We start from the raw sequence: 27983 nt of genomic DNA on the forward strand, positions 1-27983 counted from the left end.
GCAGCCCCCTGCCCGGCTGGACCCTCCGCCCCACCCGCCCTCTGCCAACGACGACGGAAAAGAGAAAGAAAACTTCAAAAAGGAAAAACTTGAAAAAGGAGGAAAGAAACCCAAGTGCTTTTGCCCACCTGGATCCGCCGCCGGCGCGACCACCAGCAAATGCCGTCGCTGACACGCGGCTGACGGAGCCGCCGTGCCGGGGCCACCGCGCCGGGCAGGGCTTGTGCTACATTCGGGCCGACCCGCGGTGCCGGCAGGACACGGGCATGATGGCTGCGACCACCGGCCACGTAGATGAGAGACTCCTGGAGCCCCAGCAGCCGGCGAGGGGCTGTTCCATGGTGCTTTGTTTCTTCTGGTGTTTCTTGTATTTTTTTAATTATTTTTTGCTTCTGCAAAGGGAGTCCTGCCAGAGCCGACGCCGAGTCCGTGAGCACAATCCTGAGGTATCTTCTTCTTTGTGCAAACCCCGAGGGACGGGATGTCCGGGAGGGGACAGCTGTACAGAGGGGACGGGAGGAGGGCGGCGGGGCCGGGGGGTCGTGGATCGTTGTGCCCTTGTGCCCACGTAAGCCCTGAGGTTCGGGGGGCCCTGACACCCCTCACTCCAGCATGGCATCCAGCTGGTCCGCCAGGTCGTCGAACATGCTGCCAATGTCATCCAGGATGCTCACGGTGCTCTTCGACTCCACGGCCGAGCTGCGGGGACAGGGCAGCATGGTGGCACTGCACGGTCCCCTCTGCCCCACGCCATGACCCTCCTGCCCTCCTCTGCCCTGCAGTGGCCAGCACCCCAGTGTCACCTCCCCAGCGCAGACCCAGTGCCACTGCACAGCCACTGATGTCCCAGCCCTACGATGCTCCAGCACCATGTCACCTCTCCAAGTCAGCCCCCAGTGCACCCACACACCCCGGTCCCCCTGCCCGTGCTGCTCTGGCACAGTGTCCCTCACTGTCACCTCCCCAGCACAGCTCCAGCCAGGGCCCCATGATGCTCTGGCAAAGTGTCCCCCAGGGTCACCTGTGGCTCCTGTTGTGGTGGCACAGGCTGACCCCACTTCCCATGAGGCTCGTGGACTCCTGGTCCCCCCTCTCCCCGCGCAGGTTGGTGGCGCCACACAGCCCTCTGCCCCCTACAACCCTCGCCCGCCCCGTGTCCCCTTACTCTGCCGTTTGGCTGTCCTCCTGCTTGATCTTCTCCTCCACAGCCTGCAGCGCGGCGGCCAGGGATGCACTCGTCTCCTCTAGCTTCTGCTGCGCCAGCTCAGGGCCGGTGGTGTCGATGGAGGGGCCAGCGATGGCCGAGCGCGGCGGCTTCACTGGTACCTGCTGGGGCTGCGCGCTGGGCGAGAGGGGCTTGGCGGGGCTGGAGCAGAGCGAGGGCGGCGTGCTGGAGGGCTTGGTGGTGCCGGCACCCAGCTGCCGGGCGGGCGACGGGGTTGGCGTGGAGCCAGCGCTCACTGACTGGATGGCGGCGTGGGGCTTGGGGGGCTTGGGTGCTGTGGGGGGCGGCACAGGCTTGGGAGACACCGGGGGTGGTGTGCCGTGGACACGCTTCACCTCTGCAGGGAGAAGGGAGAGAGACACAACAGTGGTGGGGACAGCCGGGACCCCCGGTGTCTGCCCCAGGGAGCTCCCGTCCTGGAGGGCTGCGGGGCACCTACCTGGGCTGCCAGGGCTTGGGATGGGCACCTTTTTGGGGATGGGTGCCGGTGGCCCGGGCACCTTCTGGGGTGGCTGTGTCAGCACAGGCTTGGGGGACACCGGTGGCTTGAAGGGTTTCTTGGGCTCGGCGGGTGGCGGGACGTAGTCGGGGCCATCGGGGCGGGCAGCGGACGGCAGGGTGGGGGGCAGCTCGGCCCCGCTCAGCTCAGAGGCTGGCCGCCGCTTGACGGTGCCGGTGCCGTTCTGGTAGACGGCGAGCAGGGCTGGCTCCAGCGCCGGCTCCTTCTCCTTGGCCTTGGGCCGGCGCTTGACGGTGTCAGACTCAGTGAGGACGAAGCGGACACCATCCTGCTGGCTCTGCCGGGCCCGGATCCGCCGCTTCAGCGTGGCACTGGCCTCTACCTTGGCCAGGTCCCCGTGGCGGTGGGCTGGGGACAGCCCTTCACCCGCCTCACCCCGGGCCGGTCCCAGGGGCCGCGGTCGCTGCTTGATGGTGAGATTGCCGTCCTCGGCGAAGGGGATGGCGTCCGGGGAGCCGCCGCGCTCCACCCGCAGCCGCTCTCCAGGGCTGTCGGCACCCACGTCTGACCGCACGCTGTCGGCGCGCTCACGGCGGGCAGCTGCCACCAGCCCGGTGACGGGGCCGCTGATGGTCCGGCGCCGGTTCACCACCTCCCCATCCAGCCCGATGGCCTCCTTGTGCTTGACGGTGGCCAGGACAGTGGCTATGCGGGCACGCTCAGGGCTGCCGGGGGGAGCCCCCGGCTGCAGGTAGTAACCGTCAGGCACCTTGGCCTGCCCGCTGGCCCCATGTGGCTTCTGCAGCGCCAATGCCCGGGCCCCGCCACCGATGGAGGACATTTCCAGCATGGCCGCGATGCTGCGCACACTGCCGGCGCTGCCCGTGTCCACGCTGCCACCCAGGTCGCTGGCACGCCGCTGCTCCCGGCGACTCTCCCCCTCGGCGGTGAGGGGCTCAGCGGGGGCTGCCTCTCCCTCGCCCTCCTTGGGGAAGTCCTCAGCCATGCCGGTGCTGGAGATGGCAGAGCTGGAGCGCTTCGGAGGAGGCGGTGGGGGCCCCTTCTTCTTGGGGCGGACGGCAAAGGACTGGCTGCGGTTGACGTTCTTGTCGCCGCCCGCGGGTGCCCGCACCGAGTGGCTGCGGCCCACGCGCCGCTGGACGGTGGCGTAGGGCCCTGCGTCCGGCACCAGCAGCTCGTCCCGCTCCTGCTCACTGTCAGAGGCGGCATAGCGGTTCAGGCTGTGCGCCCGCTTCTTCGGCCGCCCCGGCTCCTCCTCACCCTCGCCTGCCGCTGGCAGGCACAGCACCGGCACCGAGACGGGCAGGACGGGCACCCCCGGGGGCCCCGCTTCGCCCTCAGCGGGTTGCGGCAGGACGTAGGCGAAGCCACGGTGGGTGGGTGACTGGGGCAGGGAGCGGGGGGACGCAGGGCGCTCGCCCGGTGGCAGCAGCTGCGGGGTGGGCTTCACTTTGGCGGTGGCATGGGGCACTGACGGGCCCTGCGGGGAGGGGGGTCGCGGCTTACCAGGGGTCTGCGGTGGCGTCAGGTGCCCGGCGGAGGGTGGGAAGGGCTGCCGGGGCTTGCCAGGCACTGGCGGCACACTGGCACGCTTGACAGGGTGGCCATGCCGGGGCGGGCGCCCCTCCTTGGGCGGCGCGGGGGGGCCCTCGCTAGCCCCCTCCGCCAGGTACTCCTGGCTCTTGGAGATGGCGGCAGCAGGGGGGGCCCTGGGGCTGTCCCCCAGCAGCTCCTGGGAGCTGCTCATCTGCCTGGCACGGCCGCCCAGCCCCGGGGGCGAGCGGTAGCCGGGGCCTGGGGGGTTCGCTGCCTTCTCAGGGGGCTCCTCAGGGGCTTCGCCTGTCATGGCCACCTGCAGCTCGCTGCTGAGCTCGCTGTCCTGGAATGTGGTCATCTTGGGTGACTGGCACTCAGGTGGCTCTGGTGGCGGGGACTCGATGGCCAGCACCTCAGGACACGCTGCCGCCTTCCTCTTCAGCGTGCCCGGCTCGTACTTGCCCAGCTCGGCACGCTGCAGCTCCGCCAGCTTCTTCACCGCCAGCATCAGCTTCTTTTGGTGGCCTGGGGACAGCATAGGGCATCAGTGTCACTGCGGGGCAGGGGCTTCTGCAGCTGGTGTGATGGCACGGGACCTTACCCAGCTTGGTGATGCCGATCTCCTGCAGGTCCTCCCAGGTGATGTCAGTAATGAAGTCGATGTTCTCATAGCCGTTCTCCACCAGCACCTTGTAGTACTGGGACAGCCCAATCATGGAGAGCCACAGTGCCAAGTTGGCCTGCAGGGACATGGGGCACAGCTCAGTGCCGGCTGGCAGCAGGGTCTGGCCCCAGCCCTGCTGGCACCGCAGCCCCTGTGCCATGCAAGTGATCCCACCCTGCTGGGGGACAGCCCCAGGGTGTCCCTGTGTCCCCACACTGTCCCTGTGCTCCACAGTCATCATGCCCAGCCCTGTGCCCATGGGAAGCCCCTTGCCGTGCCCAGCCAATTGTGCAGGAGCAGGGTCAGGGACACATGGTGTCACATCTATGCGGTGACAGCCGGCACCAGTCTGACAGGAGGGAACACGTGCAGCTGCAGGACTGTGGGCTGCAGGTGCCGTCTGGGAGCCATGAGCCACTTCCCGCCCTCATCCCCTCTGTGCCACCCCTCTCTGAAGGGGATGTGGTGGTGGGGACCAGCCACCAGACTTGCAGTATGGCTGTGTCCCCAGTGCCACCCTGGATGTGGTGGTGTTGTCCCCAGGCTCGCACAGCCCTTACCGGCTTATACTCCGGCAGCCACTCAGGGATGTTGAGGTTGTTGATCTCAGAGGCGATTTTCTTCCTGTGCCCTGGCTTGGTGACACCGATGGCCGTGAGGTCCTGGAGCAGAGAGAGGGGTCAGAGTGACCCTGCCCTGGACATGCCCCCCTCCCTGCAGCACCAGCCAGCCCTGGCATCTCCACAGTCTCACCTCCGGTGTCATCCGGCTAATGGTGGTGATGTCGTAGCCGGCGTTGATGAAGTTGGGTGCGTAGAGCTGCAGCTGGAACTTGCAGAGCCACTGGTACACAGCCTCTGAGCTCTGGGGAGGGAATGGCACAGCTCAGGTAACCCCAGGGGAAGGGGACAGGGACATGCAGCTGCCACTGCGTCAGCACCCAGAGCCCTGCCCGCTGAGGGGGGCACAGCATGGGGCTGCCAAGACACTAGCAGCTATGGGTGGAGGGGGGTCCCCGTCCCCCCCAGCTCCAGCCCAGCACTCCCCGCTCACCTTCCCCTCGGATGGCGGCTCCATCTTCTTCAGCTGGGGCTCGGCGGGGGGCGGGGGGGCGTATGGGGAGCTAGCCACGCTCTGCGACCGCGATGAACCTGCCAGAGATGCTGCGGTCAGCAGGGCTGGGGCTGCTCACCCCTGGGCTGTGAACAAGGGAGAGGGGAGCCAAGCCCTTGCCCCATGGGGGGATGGCAAAGCCACTGCCCCTAGGTTGGCATGGGGGAGGGACAGCAGCCTAGAGCACCCCAGGGTGCCCTGAACACAGGGTCTGCACCCCCCAGGGATGCAGAGCACAGTGCCCGGGCCCTGCTGGGCATAGCACAGCCCCTGTCACTGGGTACCGGCAAGGCCACCTGTGTTGACACGGGGCTCTGCAGGGCACCCAGACCCCACCACAGCACACACAGCTCCAGGGTGCCGGGGGGGTTCACCCTGGGCATCCCATGCTCACGACCCCATGGCAGCAGCCAGAGGGGTCCCACTGCCACCAGCCCAGGATGGGGCTTGTCCCTGCACTGTGCCGCACAGTGAGGGCAGGCTGGGGAGGGCAGGGCTGGCATGAGCTGCCAGGGGGTGACAAAGGCTGCCCAGAAATTTCTGACCACAACCAGCAAGAGCAACCCATTCCCCCTTGCAAGTGCATCCTGTCTGCGTGTGTGTGTGTGATCCCCTCCGGTGTGTGCATCCCCCCCTGCTGTGTGTGTGCACCCTTCCTGTGTGCGCATCCTTCTGGCATCTGCATCCCACTTGCGTGGGCACCCTCACATGTGCATCCCTCTGCCATGTGCAGCTCCCGCATGGCTGCAGCCCACTTGTATGTGCAGCCCTTCTGCATGTGCATCCCCCCAGCAACGTGTGCATCCCCCCTACCCTGTGTGCACCCCCATCTGTGTGTGCGCCCCCCTCCCTGGGTTTCCATCCCCACTGCATGTGCAGCTCCGCAGCCACGGCATCCCCCTGCACATTCATCCCCCCTATGTGCATCCTCCTCCATGAGCATCTCCTGTCTTCCCCCACCAGCGTGTGCCTCATCCGCCGAGCGGCCGTGCCCCCCTGCCAGGACAGCCCCTGCCCGCAGCCCCCAATAGTGCTGATGGTGACGAGGGGCCCGGGCTCGGCGGGGCTGGCGGGGGGCCAGGGAAGGGAAGGGGCTGGGGAGGAGCGCTGCCGCCCCCGCCCGCCCACGCTGCCCCCCGCCCCCCGCGGGGCCCCCACTAACCGAGGCAGGAGAAGGCCTGGCAGCAGCCGAAAGGCGAGAGAGTCATTTTTTACCCACACGTTTTTTCTTCAGGCGATGGGTGCCGCGGCAATAAAAAAAGCAAAAAAGACAAGTGCCTGGATCCGCGGCTCAACCGCGGCAGGACCAGGGCTGCTCTTGCTCCGGAGCCCGCGGCACGCACCTGCGGGGATGTCCTGCGCCTTGGCCGGCCCATCGCCCACGGCAGACTCTTGCGCAGAAGCCTTCTGGGAAAGGACGGTTGCCAGCAGCTGAAAAACACCCCAGGAAGGGGGGAGAGCAGGCAGGAGTGAGGCGGGTGAGCGGGGGGTGCATGCTGTGGGTGCTGCGGGTGCTGCGGGTGCTGCGGCGGCCTCGCCACCAGCCTGGGCGAGGGTGGGCAGGGAGGGGGCAGCAGATTGGGGTGGTGGCGGGGAGAGCGGGAGCAGCACAGATGGTGCTTTGCAGGCGGCGGGAGCCTGCGGCACCGCGGCACCCCGAATCCAGCCTGGCGCAGGCTGACACCCCCCGCTAGCAAAGCAGAGCCCCTCCAGCTGTCAGCACGGTGCTTGGCTGGGGCACATGCAGACCCCAATGCCCAGCCTGCTCCGGTGTAATGTGGGCAGGGTGCCAGGGGTGGGGGGCTCATCGGGGACAGGGCACCCCAGCTGCTGTGGGCAGTGCACAAGGTGCTGGGGTGATGTGCAGGCAGGATCCTGCAGCAGGCAGTCTGCAGTGTGCAGTGCAGGCAGGGCTGTGCAGTGGGAAATCTGAAGCTTGCAGTGCGGGCAGGGCTGTGCAGCGGGCAGGGATGTGCAGCGGGCAGTTTGCAGTGCAGTGCAGTGGGCTGTGCTGGCAGCAGCTGGCAGACGCTCTGTGCAGCGCAGTGCTGCAGATGGCAGCATGCTGTGGCAGTGTGCAGGGCAGTGCCATGTGCAGTGCCGTGCAATGCACCCTGCGAGTGGCAGCAGAGACACAACGCAGCCTCAGCTGGACCCTGCCCACAGGGGCAGTCCCTGCCCAGGCCCAGGAACAGCCAGGGTCCAGCTGGTGGCACACTGGGTGCTGGCAGGAGTTCACAGCACCCAGCTGAGCACCAATACCAGCAGGGACTGGGGGCAGCTGCCAAGGCAGCAAATGCCTGTCCCAGGGCAAGTGCTGGGACTGGAACCGAGTGCCACCACCGGCTGGCACGGCCACCTCAGGCTTGCCTTACCTTGACACCTTCGGAGCTGGCGTGCAGGGCGTGCGCCCCACTGCCTGCACTCTGCCCGCTCCCCGAGCTGCGGGCTGAGGCCACGCTGCCTGTGCTGCCCAGGCTGCTGCGGTCACCACCTGCGCAGAGAGGGGAGATGCCATCAGGGCACCGAGCCTGGGGACACCACGGTGTGGCTTTGCCCTGCCAGAGCCACCGCCACATCCCAGTCCGTGCTCCCCGGGGAAGGGAGGGTCCCAGCAGCACACCCGCTGTACCTGCAAAGGGTTTCCGCAGCACCCAGATCTCCTCCGTGGGGGCTGGGGCTGCCGATCCGCCCTGCGATGGCGAGAGGTGGGACGGGCTCATGTCGGCCCCGCGGGACCCTTGGTGGCAGAGCAGAGAGAGCAGCTGTCAGGCGTGGGTGGCCCTGTGCTTGGGCTCCATTGCTGTGGCACGGGCAGAGGTGACCACAGCCCAGGGGCCATCGCTGCTGGACATGGGGAAACCCCCCAGCCGAAGCGGGGGGTCCCCGGCCACAGCTGTGCCCAGGGATGCCAGCGCTGTCCCGGGGGCCTGTCCCCAGTCCCAAGCAGGGAGTGACAGTGACCAGCCCCAGGAGACCGTCCTGCAGGGCCCCGCTCTCTCTCACCAGCCAGGGACAGACCTGCCGTGGGACGTGCCAGTGCCTCGGCTCAGCCCGGGCAGGGGACGGGGACCATGCCGTCCCTGTGCAGACCAGGACAGGGACACAACCCACAGCAGGGGAGCAAAGGGAGCCAGGCAGACTTGGGCAGTGGGGACCAGGGGCCCCATCCCACTGTCCCCTGGCCAAGACAGTCCTGGTTGTGCCCCTGCAGCTGCCTGCACCCATCTGGGGGAGGACACAGGGGCTGTGTGGGTCCAGTCACCCCACACACGCCAGGGTGGCCCATGGCAGCCGGTGACACGTGGGTGACACAGCAGTGGGTAAGAGGACCCAGCACCGAGGGTCACCCTGAAGCATGGCTCCATCACAGGCTCACCCAGCCGGCTGTCCCCACTTGCACCAGGGACGCCTGGTGCTGAGCCCAGGATTTTGAACAGCATGGGGTGAGATGGACAAACAGCCCGACGCTGCTGCAGCCACCGAGCAGCCCAGCCCCGCCAGAGCCACCGCGTACGGCCATCGCCACCCCGCCACTGCTCACACCGCTTCATTGACTAAGTCACTCATCCTGTTAGCTGCTGGGGCTGGGCCATAGCGGGGAGTGGATGGTGCAAGATGATAAATTCACCACTGGAGGGGGAACAAACGGCCACACCACCATCAGGCTGGGATGTCCCCAGGCCGTGTCTGCCACAGTCACACTAAGAGCAGCCCGCGCTGCCTGGGCAGGCACCAGGCTCTGTGCTCTCTCCCCGCAAGGAGAGAAAGCCCCAGGGAAAGGTTTTGCTCCCTCATCCCCATTGCCAGCGTGGCCAGCCTGGTGATCCCCGAATACAACTTTCTGTGCTGCTGTCACCGGGGCCCATGCAAAGACCCCTGGCCCCCCAACAGCCAGTGGCAGTCCCCGTGTGCAGGGTATGGGCTGCACCCCTGCAACCCTCCCAGCCAAACTCTGCTCTCTGGGCACTCCCAACTCGTCGAGCTGCAGCATCCGTCACCCAGCTGTGCCACAGGGATGGTCCTCATGGTACATCCCTCAGGAACGCAAACCCAGCACTGCAGCCCTTCCCTCTCCCACCGCAGCCCTGACCCGCTCAGAGACGCTTGCTGAGCGTTGAACACCCTGTGGGGAGGCTGCAGAGGGTCTCTGCACCCAAATTCGCTTCCCACAGCTCCTGGTTGGGCACTGTGCTGCCCAGGCCTGCCCCCGGCACTGAGCCTGGAGAGTGTTTCTGGGGGTCCCCACGCATCCAGACAGAACAGGTACATGAGCAGAGTGTGGACGGCACAGCATGGCACTGCCCGCAGCCCTGGGGACAGCGGGGTGGGGAGGGTGGGATGTGCCGGGAGCCAGACAGTGCTGCAGGAGAGGGTGTGCAGGGGAGGGGGCACCGGCATGCACATGTGCACACATCGCACACGCCTGCAGCATGCACACGCATGCACCCGCCTGCATGCACATACACGCACCCACGTGCACGCGCTTGCACACACCTGCGTGCAAACCCACCATGGCAAAGGGGGGAGAGGCCGAGTAGAAAGAAAAAGACTCGATACACACGTTAAAGGAAAAGCAAGAAGTCCATGGAGAGCACGAAGCGAGCGATGAACTACCTTGTGCGTCCCGCGGCTCGTCGGCACTGCTAGGGGAGAGCCTGCGATAGCCAAAGGAACTGAAAAGAGTCTGATGGGAATGTGGTGGTGGAGGTGGAGGTGGAGGCAGGGAATGGAACGGATGGGACGAGGCGTCACCGTTTAGCACAGCAGCCCCGTAAGCCGGGAGCGGGATCTTTTGGTACTGTTGGGGGATTGTTACAGTCTCCCATGAACCTGATAATAAAACATAACAAGAGACAAAATGAAAAGAATCAAAATAATAGAGACACGCTCAGTGCCACCAAAAAAAAAAAAAAAAAAAAAGGAAAAAAAAGAAAGGAAAAAAAGCAGCAAATGAACGAAAAAAGCAACCAAAGGAACGTGGAGAAGCCAGAACTGAGACCCAACCAATGCAGCGCCTAGCCGAGGAGCAGCAGCCGGAGCTCAGCACAGGGTACGGCCAGGGGCACATCCCGCAGACCCACGGACACGGGGCAGCGGCAGCCAGGGGGGCTCCTGCAGCTGGGGAGTCCTGCTCCCTGCAAAGGCGTCCTGGGAGGAGGGGGCCACAGCACTAGCACCCCCATGCCTGGCTGGCCAAGCCCTGGTGCTGCTACAACCTGCGCCCCACACTGCCATTCCACTGCAGCTGGGGAATGGCACCAACACCCTGCAGCCTGCTCGACACCGCCGTGGCACTGGCTGTACCTCGGGAGCCAGAGACCTCACCCCCAAGGTACCAGCACACAACATAGTGGCACCTCCGCAGCCCCTGCAGCTGGCGCAGCAGTGCCTGGCACTGGCAGGTGCTTGTGCCGCCACTCCCCTGGGGTCTTGTGCCACCGTCACCGTTCCCTGCCTGTGTGCAAGTGACACAGCTGTCCCCATATCACATAGAGCCGGGGGGGAGCGAGCCAGTCAATGTGGGACTTTCCAACACTGCCCGCAGAGGCACCGGCCCCATGGCACTGCGCCTGGCAGTGGGCACAGCCACGGGCTGTCCTGGGGGACCACGCATCCCCTGGAGCCTACAGGGATGGGGATGGGGATGGGGACAGGCACAGGCAGCTGCAGGACAGGGGAGCAGGGTCCCATCCCTGAGACGTCCCCTGGCCAGGGAGAGGGTCCCCACGGGGCAGCGCTGGGTCCCTGGCACTGGTATCCCCGCTCAGACCTCAAGCATCAGGTCCCCTGGCCCCACTGCTGCACCATCACCCCCAAACCACAGTGACACCCCCAGCTCTCTCCATGCATCGACTTTCTGGCATTGCAGATGCCACCCCCAGCCCAACACCAGTCCTGGGACTGCCAGCACCGACCCCCACCTGCACCAGGAGGCACCGACCCCACAGGCACAACGGCGACACTGACCCCACACACATGATGGGGGCACCAGCCCCACAAGCACAATGGGGGCACCATCCTCACACACACGACAGAGACACTGGCCCCGCATGCATGATGGGGACACCAACCCCACACATTCGGCGGCACTGTCCCCATGCACATGATGGGGACACTGATCCCACATGCACAACAGGGGCATCGCCCCAGTTTGGCTTCACCAGCTGCACTCCCAACCTCCCAGACTGAACCGGGGCTCCATGGGGCTGCGGGTTCGGGAGCAGCCCCGTGGGGGGAGGCGAAGGGGGGGGATTATTTGCCTGTTCGTTTGCTTATGGCCTCGACGAGGCTGGAGGGGAAGTAGCCCACGCGGTCGTTGCCGGTGCGGTTGTCATGGATGCAGCCCTTCCAGCGCCCATCCGCGTGCTGCTCCAGCACCTGTGGGCAGTGGCCAGGTTAGGGGACGGTGACACCAGCGGGGTCCCCCTGGCCCCCCAGCCACACTCACGGTGATGACGTCCCCGGCTTTGACGTTGAGGCTGGTCAGGTCATAGTTGTTGCAATAGTCCTTGATGGCCCGGACCTGCAGAGCGGCCGAGGCATCTGCGCGGACAGAGCGGGAGTGTCAGCGGCCACCCAACCTCGCAGGGGTTGTCACCCCCAGCTCAGCATCCCCCCAGCACTGGCACAGCCACCCTGTATTCCCCCTGACCCCACCTACCCCGCAGCATCTGCTTGATCTCCTTGCTGGCCTGGCTGGTGGTGAACTGGTTGACGATGTCCAGAGCGGTCTGGTTGTAGGTGTTCCTGACATGGGCGTTGATCCCGCTCTGCAACAGCATGGAGAGGGCTTGTGAAGGAGGCTGCCCCCCCCCAGCCTGGCAGCCGGGAAGCACAGCTCACTGCCTGTCCCCCCCCAGGACCTTCAACCCATCCCTGGGAGAGCTGCACATGCTGCTCTGCAGCACCCGGGTCTCTCCCTTCCCGCAGCCTTTCCTCGGGCTGGGGGTGTCTGGGGGCCAGGGGGGCCCTTACATCCAGCAGCAGCCGCACCACGTCTGTCTTGCCACACAGAGCCGCCTCGTGCAGCGCCGTGCCCGCCTTGGTTTGCCGGTTGATGTCGATGCCAGCTTGCAGCAGGAGCCTGCAGGCAGACGGGGGGGGTCACCAAAATGGGGGGCGGACACCGCTGCTGCCCACCCTGCCCCTGACACCCACCGGATGATGTCGATGTGGCCGTTCTTGGCGGCGAGGTGCAGGGGGCTGGTGCCGTTGGGGTCAGTGGTATCCCCTGGTTTGGGCTCCAGCAGCGCCGCGCACATGTTGCTGTTCAGGAGCAGTTGGACCACCTGGCTCAGCAAACACAGATGAAGCAAGGCTGCGGGGGGGGCTCAGCCACCCGCCAGCCCCACCTGTCCCCCCTGCTCTGCCCCTCATCCCCACTGCCAGTCCTGTGCACCCTGGGCTGCTCCAGCACCCGCAGGGACCTCGCCGTGTCCCCCCATCCCCTCCCAGTCTTCCTCTTGGGGGTTCCTGGTGCTGCAAGGACTTACCCCAACTCGGCCAAACTCGCATGCCAGGTCCAGGGGTGTCTTCCCCGAATTGTCCATGATGCAGGGGTTGGACTGGTGCTGCAGGAGCATCTCTGACTGCGGAGAAGCGACACCCCAGCTCGGCGAGGGCAGGGATGGCAGCAAGGCCCCCCCGCCACCGCTGCTGGCCCCCCCGTACCACGTCGTAGTGGCCGTGTTGTGCTGCCAGGTGCAGGGGGATCTGACCCTCGTCCGATGGGATGTTCACGGAGGAACCTGCTTTCAGCACCATTTTCATGGGCTCCTTCTTGCCTTGCCAAGCTGCGTAGTGCAGGGGCCGCATGCCTGCAAACGGGCACGCCATCAGCCCCCCAGGCAACGCTGTCACCCCCCGGCACACTGACACCCTTGGCCAAAACTTGCAGAGGGGCGGAGGGCCGTGGGCAGGATGCTGGGACTCACCTTTGTTGTCCTTGATGTCCACCGCAGCCTGCGCCTCCAGCAGCAGCGAGATGAGCTCTGTGTTGCCGTTGAGTGCCGCATGGTGCAGAGCCGAGAACCTGCGGATCGGCCGTGGTATCAGGGGTCCCACATCCCTGTCCCCGCTCCAGCCCCACCAGCCCCAGCCCAGCAGTGCAGCCTCAAGCCTGCACCCACTGCAGCAGCCCAGGGCACCCCCACTGCTCCGGGGATGCTGGAGTCAGAGGGATGCAGGTGAAACAGTCCCTGGCCCCAGCAGCACAACCACGGCAGCGGTGCAGGAGACCAGGCTGCCCCATGGCCACCATGTTCCCCGTGGAGCTGCCGCCTGTGATCCCCGGCGGGGAGCGGCGATGTGAGCAGACAGCTCGCACAGGAGGCCGATCCCCAACGTCTGCCTGGGAAATGTCAACATTTTCCACTCCAGCACCCTGCTCAAATCTGCTCAAGATGGTGCAAATCACAGCTCTCCCCCGGGCTGCCTCGGGGGCTTCACCCAGCATGGCCCAGCCAGCTGCAAAGACCACACACTGTGCAGGACACTGTCCACCGGGCAAGTGTGAGGTCACCAGTACGGTGCCCACTAGCCCAGGAGTCAGTAAGCACAGCAGAGATGGGGCAACTGAGGCACGGCACTGGTGCTGCCTGAGCTGGCACAGCATGCTGGCAGCAAAGTGGAGCACATAAGGGCTGCAGCCCAGCTCTGCCCTGCACATTCCCAGGGGATGATCTGTTCCAGGAGCAGCGCTGGAGCCCGGAGGTTGCTCCCCTGTCGCAGGGCTGCTCCTGCACCTGCCAGCCAGCCAGGAGCTGCAGGCAGCTACAGGCAGGACACGAGCAGGGGCCCTGCCTGCAGCTCTCAGCTGCCACCCCAGCCGTGTGCGATGCACAGTGACCTGCTGGCTCCAGCAGCCGCTGCACCAGAGGCTCTGTGGGGAGCTGCATCCCCTCGCCATGCCCACATCACAGCCTTCACCCCCTGCCCACATTGCACCCTCCAGCCCCTGCCCATGCAGGCAGCCCCGTGCAGCGACCCCACCGCTGGCCAGCGTGCCCACACACTCCTGCCGCTGCGCGAGCATGTGCACAGACACACTTGCATGCACATGCACGCTCAGCTGCACAGCTGCACGCTTGCATGCACACACGTGCACACACGCACATGCACACAAGCAGGCTGGCAGAGCCGATGCACCAGCAGGTACCGGGGGATTCCTGCTGTCACTACCACGGTACCAGGGCCCTGCTTGGGGTCCAGGATGCAGAGGGACCCAGGCTGCTGTGGCTGCATGTCCCCAGGGCAATCCCTGACCCCACCTGACCCCTCCACTCTCGTTCCATTTCCATGGCCACAGCAGAGCTGTCCCCATGGACCAGTCGCTGCTGCCCAGCCCCGCATCCTGCCACTCCGTGCAGTGTGGGGGGCACAGGGAGGTTGGGGGTACAGGGGGTGTTGCTGCCCAGCCCCGAATGCACCACTGCCTGTCCCACCGCAGCCCCCTCCCCCTCGGGGCTCCAGCTGCCTTTCCTCTGCCTTTCAGCCCTCCCACCTCCTCCAATGCCTGTGGCTGCGAGCCCATCGGTTCAGCCAGGCTGGCTAACGGAGTGAGAGCCCTGGCCTGGTCAGATTCTGGCAATTCAACTGCACTGCTCTGGGGAGCCCAGTGTGCCCACGAGGAAGTACAAGACCCCCGCTCCCTGCAGCCTGTGCCACACACACCTCCCTGGACATGCACACCCCCACACTCACCCATCGGTGTCTTGGAAGTTGACATTGACTCTCTTTGCCGATCCAAGGAGCTCTGGCAGGGAGAGAAGGGCACAGCACGTTAGAGCGGGGCTGGAGATGGCGGGGTGGGGACTTGGGGTGCCGGGGAGATGACACAGCTGCACCCCCAGGTTTTACTCCCCAGCAAGGTTTCAGCTCTGCAGCCCGGGATGCAGCATGGCTCCATAACAGGATGCTCAAGCCTGTGGGCAGCTGTACACAGGACGGTTTGGGGTGGGGGGGTCCCCACTGGTGGTGTAAGAGCCCAAGGGTATCTCCTGGCATCAGGGTTCCTGCGGGATGCAGAGGGTTTGCCGGGGGCTCCCTCCCTGGCTCCTCTGTCTCTCTGGGTCCCAGCACATCCACAGAGAGCCCAGCACCGCACGGAGCCGCTGGGCCGGGCAGCTTCAGCAGAGCGGGGGGCTCGGCACACTCCCCCTGGCCCCTGCACAGCCCCGTCTCTGCAGCCCCCCACCCGCTCTGCCCCACTCCCACTCCACACCGGCCTGCGTGGGAAAATAAACCGCCCTGGGGCAATCCAATTAGCAGCACGAAGAAGGACGAAGCCAGATTTACATAAGATTTAACCGAAAAATGCCACTCAGGCTTTCCAGCAACCCTGCTCTTCCTCACAGCAGGGAGCTGGAGCAGGAGGAAGAGGAGGGCGGCTGCAGCGTGGCAGAGCCCTGGGCTGGGGACACACACAGCAGCCACTGTGCCCACCACAGTGACTTGGCACCAGCACACCCCCAGCCTACGGGAAATAAGGCAAGAAAGGCTGCTCGGGCCGGCGGGGAAGAGAGGTGTCATCTGCACCCCAGCAGCTCGTCAGGAACCGTGCTGGGGACGAGCATTCGCTGGGAGAAGCTGGCTGGCAGGGGTGACCTCAGGCAGGGGAGAGGCACGTGGGACCGGAGGTTTGCTCCCCGTGAGCTCTGGCCTCGCTTGCTGCCCCCGCACTGTGTCCCCTTGTCAGCATCCCAGTGCAATATTCAGTTATTCGGCTTCCGAACAGCAAGACGATTGGCCCCCAGCCACCAGGTCCCCAGCCACTCCTCCCGACATGTGGTGCCACAGAGTTGCTGTGGGACAAGAAGGGGCATCACAGGGTCCCCAGGGCATGGAGAGGGACAAGGGCACCACAGGGTCCACACAGCCAGCCCCGCTCAGCTTCCTTCCAGCAAACAAAACACCATCAGCCTGACCCCCCGATGACAGCGCAGCCTCCCTCACCCTGGCAGCCCACGCTGTTCATTTAACACATTAACAAACCACCCCAGCAACAAATCGGGGTGGTCAGACCTGGGGAACAGCCCCCTAAGCCCCACCCCAGTGCTGCCTGGGAAGGGCTGGACATTGCTGGCGGACAGAGCCCCCCAGCACCAGGGACAAGTGCAGCAGCCAGGGCCGAGTGGGTCCTCGCCAGCCCCGAGCTGCTGCCAGCGTCCCCAACAAAGGTGCCATTCACAGCCGGTGGAGAGGAGCCCGGGGCCGCTTCCGCTGCCGCACGGTGCCAAGAAGCAGCTCCCAGGAGCAGGGGGCCGAGCCGCCCCCCAGGGATGCAAATGGTCAGTGGACAAAAGGAGCTGGTGGGCGCAGGAGCGGCACTGTGCCTGGCACTGGCTCCCATCTCCAGCCCCGAGACGGGCCCCGCTTCGGCTAACCGGTCCTCGCAGACGGACAGACGGATGTCAGCAGGTCTGCAGTGCATGGCCTTTCCCACGGGTCGCTCCCAGCAAGGGGCTGGGATGGGGCAGTGCACGGGATTGGTGTCGCGGGTGCTGTGGTGGTGCTGTTGGTGTCACCACTGAACCCTGTGATGCTGATCCCTGGGTATGTGCTGGCAGCGGTCAAACCAGCATCAGCCGAACACACCGTAGCGGCAAATCTCTCCTCCCTGCACCTGCAGGAGAGCTCGTGGTTGCCAAATTCTGTTTAGCGCTTCCATCAAGGCTTGTGCCAAGTGCTTAGTCAGTGACTTCCAGCCGTGCAGCGGTTTGACTTTGGTTAAAACCAACGAGCTCAGACGCTGATACAGCTTCAGGAGCTGCCGGGAAAAGGCCTTTAGGTGCAGTGGGAGCCACATCCATGGACACCGGCGATAAACAGCGTCTGCCACGAGTAAACACTGCCACGGGGAGTGCAGCCCCGCCGCTGCTCGCAGAAATGCCTTTCCTTAAACACAAGGACCGTGGTAGCTAAATGCACGCTTGAGTTCAGGCTGGCGCTCTGCGTGCAGCGAGGGCAGCGAGCTCCTCACCGGCCCCATCCTCCCCTGCCACGTGCCACCCCGCAGCAGCCACGGCCCCGACGGGCACCACGATGGCAGGCGATGCACGAGCTGTGGCACGTGCAGGACCGGGCATGCATGGGGGAGCCACGGTGCGCAGCTCCAGGGTCTGGCTGTGCCTCACCCAGACCACCTGCACACTGCGGTCACTGCTCTGGGCATTCTGGTGAGTGCAACGGGGAGACCCCCATGCCTAGTTGCTCCAACCCCTTCCCTGCACCCATGTGGTGGGACCCCTTGATGTCTCTCCCTTTCCAGCAGCAGGCCCATGCAGCGACCGTTCCCAAGCGCCAGCCCCCTGCAACCGCAGCCAGTGCAGCGCCAGCAGCGATCGATGCCCGGCCGAGGAGCGGGGGCTGCCGGCCAAGCCCCCGCTGACAAAGCACATCCTCGCCCAGCTCCCCCCAGCAGCGCCGCGCCGGCTCGCAGGGAGCGCATGGCTGCTCCGAGCAGATGGCTCCAGCCTCCGCTAAATCAACATCTACTTAATGAGGGGAAAGCCGTTGCTGCCTCCCCATCCCAGCCTGGCAGCAGCAGTGAATGAGCGGGGGCAACCCCCCCAAGTCCTCTTCCCCATTCCTTCCATCACCCCACTGCAGTGATCCCCCTCCCCTCCAGCCCCACCAGCCCTGCTACATCTCCCCTCCGCAGTCCACATGGGCAGGTGGACCCCTGTGTGTCCCTCCCAAGCACAACGGGACCCCCAGGACCCACAGACAGGATGACACCCATGGAGAAGACATTCAAGGCAAAGCCAAGCACCTATTTCAGAGGAGGCGGGGAGGACCCTGCAGCGGCATCGCCATGAGCTGCCGGATAAAGGAAGCATCCAAAATAGCTGCTCTTAATTATATCCTTGCTGACGAGTGCCACGCAAACAACGGGTGCTGCAAGTCTTATTCTTCACAGTATGGATGGGGTCCACACTTTGGGGTCCCCATAGGAGCACATGTGTCACGTGCTCTTATGGGGGGGACCCAGGGATGTGGTCAGAGCAACCCCGGTGACAGCAGGGACACCAGGGAGCCTGTCCTCACCGCTGTCAGACAGCGAAAGCTTTGTACTCCTGCAGCCAAGGTCGTGTCGAGAGCTGAGGCCAGCGTGATGTTCAGATGCTAATGAAGCCGTTATCGTCTTCTGATCGATTTGGACTCTATAAATAATGCACTGGGGAGCTCGTGGGGCCATGTGGGAAGGGATTGCCTAGGGCAAAGAGGTAGCAGGCATGGGACCAGGTCATTGCAGCCCTGGACCATTCACAGCTGGATAACTGCTACCCACAACAGCTGGATAATGACTGCCCACAATGACTGGATAGTCTGGTGCCCATAACAGCTGTATAAAAAACTACCTGTCACTTCTGGACACACAATGCTCACCACGGCTGGACACCCCAGTGTCCACTGCATCTGGAAACCCATGACAGTCAGATAACAGCCACCCACTCGAGTGACCATCACAGTTGGACACTCACTGTTTACAACAGCTGGACACCCCATCACTCATCAAAGCTGGACACCAACTGGACACCCCACTGGCAGTCACAGCCAGATCACAACTGCCTGTCACAGCTGGACACCCATTCCCATCACAGCTGGACAACCCATCACAGCTGGAGACCCACAGCTGGGTGCCCTGGTGCCCATCACAAGCCATTCCCCAAAGCCCAGGGCACTTCTGGGAGACACTGGCCCTCTGCCCAGGACACGTGCTGGCGCTCGGGATGCCAGCCCTCGCACGGAGCCTCCCTGGGGAGCGGAGAAACCCGTGTTTCAGCATCAATAGGCCGTGGCAGCCTGAGTCACGGTGCTGCCGCAGCGCAGGGCTGTCCCCTGGGGCCAGGAGCAACCAACTTAAACACAGCTTTCAAGAGGCAGCGGGGACTCTGCTGTGATTTGGGGTTTTTTTAAGAAAAGGAAACTTTTTGATCCCAGGGGCTGACCCTGTGGGCTGCCAGAGCCGGCGGGGATGGGGGATGCGGGTGCATCTAAGGTAAAGCTGAGCCGCCAAAAATCTGGGGCTGGAGCTGGCCAGGGGACCCAGCACCGCACCAGTGTCATGCTGGGCAGCACTGCTTGCCAGCGGCAAGAGAGCATCCCCACTCTCCTGCATCATCAAGCTGCAGCCTCACCTGACCTTTGCCATGCAGTGCCACAGAGCCTGGCAGAACTGTTCACCATCAGCCAGATTGCCCTGGGGCAGCCCCAGGTCCCAGTATGATGGAAATCCCCCAGTCCCAGTTTGGGGCTCAGCCATGGAGCCCCCTGGGTCTGCAGACTCCTCCCAGCATGGGGTCACTGCTGGCAACGTCGCCGCAGCTCCTGCCCATGCCGGGCTGCTGGCAAACCTGCTGAGCCCTGAATAACACCCAGTGCTGTGCTGCTCTGCCGCACGAAGGATGCTGGTGACTTGGTCCTGTGCAACCCGGGGGAAGCTGCAGCAGGGACAGGCAGGGGTGTGGGCAGCGCAGTGATACATCAGCTCCAGCACCACCACTGAAACACGAGGTGCCGTGCTTGGCCCCGCGGCACCAGCACCCGGCATCGCACCAGCCCCGTTGCGCCCGTCGCCGCTGGCCCAGTGCCAGCCAAACGCCCACCCTCGTCTCCGCGGAAATGCGTGTTGGTGCGGCTTCCATGGAGCCCTAATTGCCAGCCCGCTCTCCCTGCACTGGGGTGGCAGCAAACAGGTAATTTTCAGTAATCACCCTGGCTGGAAGGAGTCACCGTGACATGGTGAGGCTGCCACGGTGGGGGATGAGATGTGGCTGCTTTGGGCTAGTACCAGCCTGTGTCCGTCCATCCATCCCTGCGACTGCATCCCAGCAAAGCCAGCACTGTGCAGCCTTGGTGCCCAGGCAAAGGGTGCCCAGGACATGGGAGTAGAGAGTGGCAGATGCTTGGACCACTCGTCTCCCCTCTGGGGCAGAGACCATCCTGCTCAGCCCCAGTCCTGTCCTCCCCATCTCCTCAAGGCCAGGAAGCACTGACCCCGGCCACACTGTCCTGCAGGGAGGGACCAGTAGCATCATTAACCAGAGAACAGTCACTGTCATCTCCCATGAATCCAGCTGCAGCCCAGACACCACTGGGAAATGGCGGGGAGCTCCCTGGCACACACAGAACAGCTGCACACGTGTGCATGCATGTTCATGCATGTGCATGCAGACAGCTCAGACAAATAACAAGGCAACAGGCACTGCTACAGCGCTGGGCTCTAAGCTCCCACACTGCACATGGATAAAACAAGCCCTGGGATCTATTTTGAAGATGGTGTCTTTAGTGCCATCATTTATCCTTGTCCTCGTAACAGCCTGGTTCACCTTCCCCCAGCGCTCTCATACGTGCTGGTGCATGGTGTCAGCTTGGTGACGCCACGGTCACTGCCGGGATGGATGGGCAGCACGGCGATGTGCAGCTAGGCGATGCCATGCAGTGGCCCTGAGCACCGGGAGCTTGGTCAGAGGCATCACACCGCTCCCAAGAGCCTGTCAGCACTGCCGGGGAAGGGAAGGCAGGACCTGTCCCAGTGTCCCCAGCACAGTGGGCACTGGTCAGGGGCTGGCAGGGGCAGTGTGGGACCACCTGCTGGGACCCGGGGCTCAACCAGAGCCAGCCCCAGGCTCTGCACATGCCTGAGCAGGGACAGCCAGGAGAAGAGCTGCTGCGGAGCTGCAGGGCCGCGAGGAGCGTGCTGTAAACAGCCCAGCTGCAATGCAGGAGCCGGGCAGCCGGCTGCTTTGTCTGCTCCAGCGGCTCTGGCAGTCACTGACCAAAAACCTACGGGGGCCTAGGCAAGGAGGCGGCGCGGAGCTGGGCTCCCAGCAGCCACATCTGGAAAGGATCAGCCGGCTGCTGCCACCACTGCTGCCGAGAGCCGTCCCCAGCGCAGAGCCCCACGCCAGGCCATGGAGCAGGCGCTGCCAAAGCGGCCAGCAGAGACAGCCATGGGCACACGGATGCACAGGGCAGATGCACACGCATGCACGTGGATGCACAGAGGCACACAACACACGCAGGTACACAGGGGCAGATGCGCGCACATGGATGCACACACACACATGCACACGGACGCACATGGATGCAGAGGGACACAGGGATGCAGAGGTGCACATGGATGCACACGGATGCCAAGGGGCACACGGATGCACGCCAGTAGAGCCGTGCTGGTGCGGAGCGACCAGCTGCCGTTGGGCACGGTGCTCAGAGAAGCAGCGCCAGGGCTGTGCCCATGGCAGCTGTGTAGTCACCAGCCCCAACCTGCTCCACCTTCAGCTGTTCCAGGTCACAGCAGTGCACAGAACCGGGGTCCCACCAGCCTGCTGCGCCCCAGAGCACCCCAGCCCACAATCCCCTCGATCTGCCCGGCTCTCACCATGTGGCCAGCAGTGACCTTGCTGGCGGGACCCAAGGAGACCCAGGAAGATTTGGTACTACCCTGCCATCCGCTCTCCTGCACCATCCCAATGCCATGTTCCCCTAGCCAGGTGGCTTGTGCTGGGCACCGGCATCCATCCATCACCAGAGCGGGCCTGGCAGCACAAGGCTGTCAGGCTGTGCCGAGACCAGTGCTGCATCCCTGGCTTCCCATTTCTCAGGCTGATTGCTCCTGTCGCTGCGGAGCCCAGTGTTAAACACCTCATTTTCTACTCCCGTATTGAGTTGAAAAATACTATTAACATTTCATTATGGTTTAAAGATCTCTCTCAGCCCGGCACGAAGAGCCGGGCTGCCGGCAGGATCGCTCATATGCTGACCAGGCTGCGCTGGTCCCCATCCCTCCAGGGAGAGGGGACCGGGAGCTGGAGTCCCTCAGGTACTCCGGGATGGTCACCCGGGGCAGAGGTGGGTGCCAGTGCTGCATGCCGATTCAGCGACTGGTCTGGCACAGCCCGTCCTCACAGCACGCTCAGACACAGCTGGGGAACAAAGTGGTGATGGAGCAGCAGCATCCACACCAGCCAGCATGAGCCCAAGTGTTCCCCAGCAGGTTTTGCTTTCCCTCGCCCATGGGAGCCTGGCCCAGTAGCATCAGCCATTAAATACCAGTAAATTAGTTCTTTGATGCTCTCTGACAGCATCTGAACAATTGCAACCAGCACCTTTGGCCACTGGCTGGCGAGGGCAGCACACAGCAGGTTCATGGCCAGTGTTTGGCCACAGGCTCCCCAGCCCCGGCTCCTCAGGGTGCCAGCAGTGCCAGCCCTGGCAGTGCCCAGCCCAGCGGCACACACCGCTCCTGCACCAGCACCAGAAGGGAGAGCCATGGCAAACACACTCAGGCGCAATCCCAAGCATTGTCCCAGAGCCACAGGTCCCTTCCACGGCTCACCCCGCAGCTCCCACCCACCATGTGTCCAGGGCTGACATTAAACAAGGACCCACCACAGCTTCAGCACCTGGCACAATGCCACAAAGCCACCATCTGGGCATCACCACTGCAGGGCTAAGCAGCCACCAACAGGGTCCTGTGGGCACAGGGGAGCACGAAGGGGCTGGGGGCACCCGGCACACCAAGTCGGGGAGGGGGTTGATTGCAGCCTTTCCTGCAGCTGGGAAGGGGAGGGAAGGGTTAAAGGGAGCACAGCGGAGCAGAGGAGAGGAGCCAGACGCCAGCCTGGCTACTGGAAACCAAACCGCACTGGGCTGGCGGGGAAAGGGGTGGTTTGTGGAGGGGGGATCACGCCTGCAGGACCCAGTCTGCCTGCACCACCAGCACCCCAAACTCTGTGGCACCGTCACCCTTGGGTGCAACCTGGCACTGCCACATCCCAGCCACCCCTGGGGAGCATCACCCCACCATGGTGCATGGCACAGCGGTGTCCGGCAGCAAGGTCCTCGTGTGGGGAACAGCCAGAACCAGCAGCCCTGGAAGAGCCCTGGGCACGGGGGGCTGCCCGCCACCGGCAAAAGGCTAACTGGTGTCAAGCCAAGAGAATTTGGGACTGCTGCGAGGAAATCCAGGCCAGGAAGGGAGCCTTGAGCTGCGAACAGAGCCGTTGGCCCTGTTGCTCCTTGGAGGCGGTGACCAAAAGCCCTGGATCCCCTGCAGCATCCCCCGGCGGGCAGGGACCCAGTGGCCAGCCCAAAGCGGGAGCTGTGCTGTGGTGGAGCGGGGGGCAGAGGAGGGTTTGCACCCACAGCCCCAGTCCAGCCAGAGAAAGAGGCAAGAAAATGTAAAACAACGAGACATCACCCTGGGCTGACTAATAATCCCCCTCTGGAAGAAAACTTGGCACACACCAGCCTGTGCCCGCCTGCCAAGTCCTGCTGGGAGCGAGGTTTCACATGCAGGCTAGAAACCCCAAAAAGAAGTTTATAAGGGACTGACTGACACACTATTAAGCATAACGGTAGCACCAGGAGCTGCTCAGCCCCAGCTGCCATCCTGGATGGCCCTCAGGTCCTGCACAATGATCAGGATGCACCCACCTCCCGCCCGTGCTGCCATCACCCTGTGCCAGCATCGTCCCGCACGCCCCAGCCCGTCCCCTTGGCATTTCACCCCTTAATCTGCACCGAGAGGATCGGGGGGGGCCATGGGACAGAGGATGTGGAGGGGCTCAGCACCCTTTTGCAGCCTCCACAGCACCCAGCCCTGCAGCTCCTTCCTCCTGCCCGGCACTGATGGGTCCAGAGTCTGGTAGCACCTGAGGGCTCTGGTGTCCCAGCAAGCACTGTCCCCCCACTGCCCAGGCTTCCCCTGCAGCAAGGAGGGGCTGTTCCAGCGCCCGTGGCCGGGAATGGCAGCAGGAACCATTAGAGGTGGCCAGAGGGAACTGGGGGAACTGGGCAGCTCTGGCGGCTGCTGGCCACATGCACTCTGGGCACTGCACCACAATTGGATTTGCAGCTGCCCTGCCTCTTACTGCATGGAAATTGAATTGTAAAATGTCAAAGACATTTCCTAACTGCACCATATTAGCCCGGTTTTATTAAATACTGTTATCAGAGGACATTATTAATGCAATCAAATGCAGGCAAAAAACCCTAGAATTAACTGGTCACTGCACAGGAGGACGCACTGGAAGGCAGGAGGCAGTCAGCAAGACCCTGGCGGGGACCCCATGTCCCCAAGGGATCTGGCTCCTGTGCCCTGCTGCCCCTGCATCCCAGAGCACCGGCAAATCAGAGATCCCACCTGGCTGCTGCAGCTTCACCTGCATCCCAGGGTGGGTCCCCATGGGACGGCAACACCCCAGAGGGCAACAAGCCTGCGGGTGTTTGCTGAGCTTTGGGGTCCCTCCCCTGCTGCCTGTGCTGCCTGCACCATGCACACTCCTCCAAGGAGCTGCCTGGCTCCTGTCCTGCTATTTTCACCTGTAGCAGCCCCGCACAGCCCTGAGCTGGGAGCAGCATGGCCAGAGGCAGCTGTGGGGCCAGCGTGGTGCCAGTGGTGCCAGTGGGGCTGGGATCCCTCCCCAGGCAAGGCAGCAGGATCAGGGCTGGCTGGGATAACCTCCAAAATACTGGGGCTGCTGTTAGTGACACATGGGGCAGGATGCAGAGCCTTGCACAGGTGGTAGCACAGGAATTGGGCTCTCCCACCCCGGGCAGGGGCACCCCAAGAGCTGCCCACACCTCAGCACCCGCTCCTAGGGGCAGTGAGGCTAGGTTACCCACATAATGGGGTGTAGCGGGTGTGGGGTCCCATGACCAGGTCCCAAACCCAGCCAGGCAGTGTGGCTCCCCCAGCGTCCTGGAGCAAAGTACCCAGAGCTCCAGCGGCACATGAGGAGACGAGCCCTGATGGCAGCCTCGGCAACCAGGACAGCAGCAAGGACCAGGCATGGATGGGCAGCGCAGCCCCATGGGACACATCCCCGGCTTGCCCCAGCATGCCAGGCTGCTTGCCCTGGCACCATGGGGCCATGTGCCAGGGCATCTCCTGTGCTGCACGAAGCTGCCGCACATGGAAATGCTTTGCAAAGCCCCCCAGCTCGGTGGGAGGAGAAGCCAGGGCAGAAGGCTCTCAGCCCAAAGTCCTTCCCGTAGCATCAGTGGGCGCCACGCAGAAGCTGTTTCCAAAGCAGACAAACTGTCGGCAGCAGCAGCCTCTCAAGGAAGGAGCCCGCTCACTCCAGCACACCACGGCTGATGAACCACGGTTCCCCTGCATGGCACAGCACAGCCCCATCTCCCGCTGCCCAAAGTCCCAGCTGCCCAGGACAGGAACAGCACAGCGGGCACAGACCCTGCTGGGGATGCCCCAGAGCCCCATCCCATTCCACGGTGCCCAAGCCAAAGGGAAAACGCCAAGTCACTACAATTCTTCGAGGTAGCACCAGGGAGGAGGGGACGGGGAGGGAAAGAGTTTGCTGCCAAATCCCTGCATCTGATTTGCGTAACTTTCAGACAACCTCATCAATTATGAATGCCCGGGAAGCGAGCACGGTGCGCGCTGCGGCCGGCCCGGGCCCCACAAACTCATACTCCACATGCTAAATTGGGCCCCACGTCGCCATAGCAACCCGTGTTAATTCACGCAGGGATTTCTAAAATCTCATTTATTAAACCCCACATGAATAGGATATTATCCAGATAACAGAGCTAAGTTACAAATCTTCCTGGTGCTACGCAATGCGGGGAGTGCCGGAGGCACGCATGGGACCAGCATGTGGAGGGGACCGGGGGACATGGGGAGGCTACGGCATGGGGACAGCCACCGCTCGGCGCTGTGCCGTCCTGTGCTGTGCACCCCAGGCCAGGTGCGTGGCACCCACTGCCGTGCACACAGCCCTGCTGCCGAGCAAGAGAGTCGGGTCCTGTGGGGTAACGACACTGGAGCAGCCCAGCATCAGCACTGGGGGCTCCGGCAGAGCGGGAGATGTGCAGCCCAGCCGGGACATGGAGCGAGCATCCAGGCCCACAGTGGGAATCTCCCCAGCACCAGGCCAGGTGGGCTCAGCCTTGCTGCATGTCCCTTGTCCACGCACGCAGCACAAGGAGCACCGCTGCCCGCCCCAGCCACCTGTCCAGCAGAGCCCGGTGCTGGAGGGCTTTTCAGCGGGAGAACAGCCGGGGCGGGAGATGCAGCAGAGCAGCGCTGGGAAGGAGAGGGACGTGGGAGGAGGTGGTGGCACTCCAGCACCGCTGGCCGTTGCCACAGCAACATCAGCTGTCCGCCTGGGCCAGCAGGATGGGAAAGAGTGTGCAGGGGATAGTGCTGTCCCTCTCGGTCCCCTCATGTCACTCTGAGAGGCCACAGAAGCAGCAGCACCTGGGGCAGGTTGGGATGAAGGGGGCTCTGAGCTGGACCTTCTGCTCTCCCTGCACAGGCCACTGGCAGAGACAGCAATGATGGCACTGGGGACACGGAGGACACCACACCAGTCCTGCCTGTCACCAGGACACAGGGGGCACCACAGCAGCTCTGCATGGCACAAGGGACCACATGCCGGCCCTGCATGGCATCAGGGACATGGTAGATGCTGTGCCAGCCCTGCACTACAACAGCAGGGACATGGGGGATGCCACGCTGGCCTCGCTCCACACCAGGACATGGGGACATCACGCTGGCCCTATTTGACCTGGAACTCACCTGCACAACCACAGATGGGGACAGGGCATGAGCCCTGCACAGCTCCAGGGACACAGGGGTGCCCACATTCAGGGAGCACTGGGCCCCAGGAGGGAGGGACGGGACTCAGGATGGGATGGCAAAGGGGCTGTGTGCCCAGTGACCCAATGTCACACGAGCACTCCCCATGGTCCCTGCCCATGCACAGGGCTTGTCCCCAGCCCCTCAGGTTGGCCCTGCGCACCAGGCCTGAAACCTGCGGCTGCATCAGCACCATGAATAATTCAGTCCCGGGTGGAACGCCTCAACAGAGCAGTTAAATCATACAGAGAGCAGATACTCACGGAGCTACACACACGTACACACACAAACACACACACAGAGACATACGGACACCTCTGCAGCCTCATGTCTTGATCTGGACACACACGGAGACATGCAAACCCAGCCGCAGAGATGCACACAGGGAGATACCCAGGGAGCTGCATCCAAACACCCCCACACGGAGAAACACCAACACAGCCACATCCAAACACACATATGCCAGGGTACACACCGATACACAAACACAGCCACGCACCCAAACACAGGCACACACACTCACACCCAGCATGCGTGTAAACGCGCACAGACACAGGCAAACGTGTGCGGGCACCAGCAGCTCCAGTGCACACATGCACGGTTCGTGCACACACACTCCATGCACACGCAGATGCCCCCAGCTCTGCCCGGCCGCAGTCTCTGCCCTCACCGTGCCCATGCCCAGCCCCGGACCCCCGGCTGCACTGGCCCAAGGGCTCCCCGGGGACTCGGGAGCCGCTCCCGGGCACAGGGCAAGGGCAGCCCGGCCGTGCCGGGGGTTGCACCGGGGCGATCCTGTGCAGCGCCGAGCAGCCGCTCAGAGCCCCGGGATGCTCCGCCGCCGCCAGTGCTCTCCCCGCCGGGCCGCCCCTCCCGCTCCCTGGGACGCCGCCGGGGGTCCCCGGCACGTCTACAGCCCCCGCCCGCCCGCGCCGCGCCGGAGGAGGGCCGGGGATGCTCCGGGGCCGGGCAGGGCGCAGGGCGGCATCCCGGCCGAGCCCCGGGAGCAGCGGGCTGGATGCGGGCCCCGAGCCGCCGCGATGCCGGTTCGTGCCCCCCCACACCCCGCGGTGCCCCCGGCCCGGCCCCGCCGCAGCGGCACTCACTGGCTTTGCCGGGCTTGGGCCTCTGCAGCAGCTTCTGCACGGCCGCGATGTCCTCCGCCTTCACCGCCTGCACCAGCTCCTGGTCCTTGCCCATGGCTCCGCGGCGCCGGGGCTGCCGGCTGCGGGCTCACGGCCCGAGCATCCTCCGCGGCGCGGCGAGGGGCGGGCGGCTCGGCTCGGCAAGGCTCGGCACGGGCCCCCCCGCCCAGCCCGCTCTGGAGGCGGGGGCGGCGGCGGCGGCGGCG

At 64.4% G+C, this 27983-nt stretch overlaps 1 protein-coding gene across 1 annotated transcript; it reads right to left on the reverse strand.

Annotated features, from left to right (window-relative positions):
- Nucleotides 1-602: 602 nt before the first annotated feature.
- Nucleotides 603-27832, reverse strand: CASKIN1 (CASK interacting protein 1; the record flags this gene model as incomplete). Its single annotated transcript, XM_080353808.1, has 21 exons — nucleotides 603-699; nucleotides 1166-1562; nucleotides 1665-3767; nucleotides 3844-3982; nucleotides 4467-4568; nucleotides 4660-4770; nucleotides 4960-5057; nucleotides 6363-6450; nucleotides 7395-7513; nucleotides 7652-7759; nucleotides 9637-9852; nucleotides 11283-11400; nucleotides 11471-11565; nucleotides 11684-11792; nucleotides 11998-12106; nucleotides 12181-12311; nucleotides 12516-12611; nucleotides 12694-12839; nucleotides 12957-13054; nucleotides 14725-14776; nucleotides 27739-27832. The coding sequence occupies 21 exons, from the start codon at nucleotides 27830-27832 to the stop codon at nucleotides 603-605; spliced, it is 4626 nt and encodes a 1541-aa protein (XP_080209934.1).
- Nucleotides 27833-27983: the final 151 nt, after the last annotated feature.

Source organism: Nesoenas mayeri, assembly GCF_963082525.1.
Source record: "Nesoenas mayeri genome assembly, chromosome: 15".
NCBI lineage: Eukaryota > Metazoa > Chordata > Aves > Columbiformes > Columbidae > Nesoenas > Nesoenas mayeri.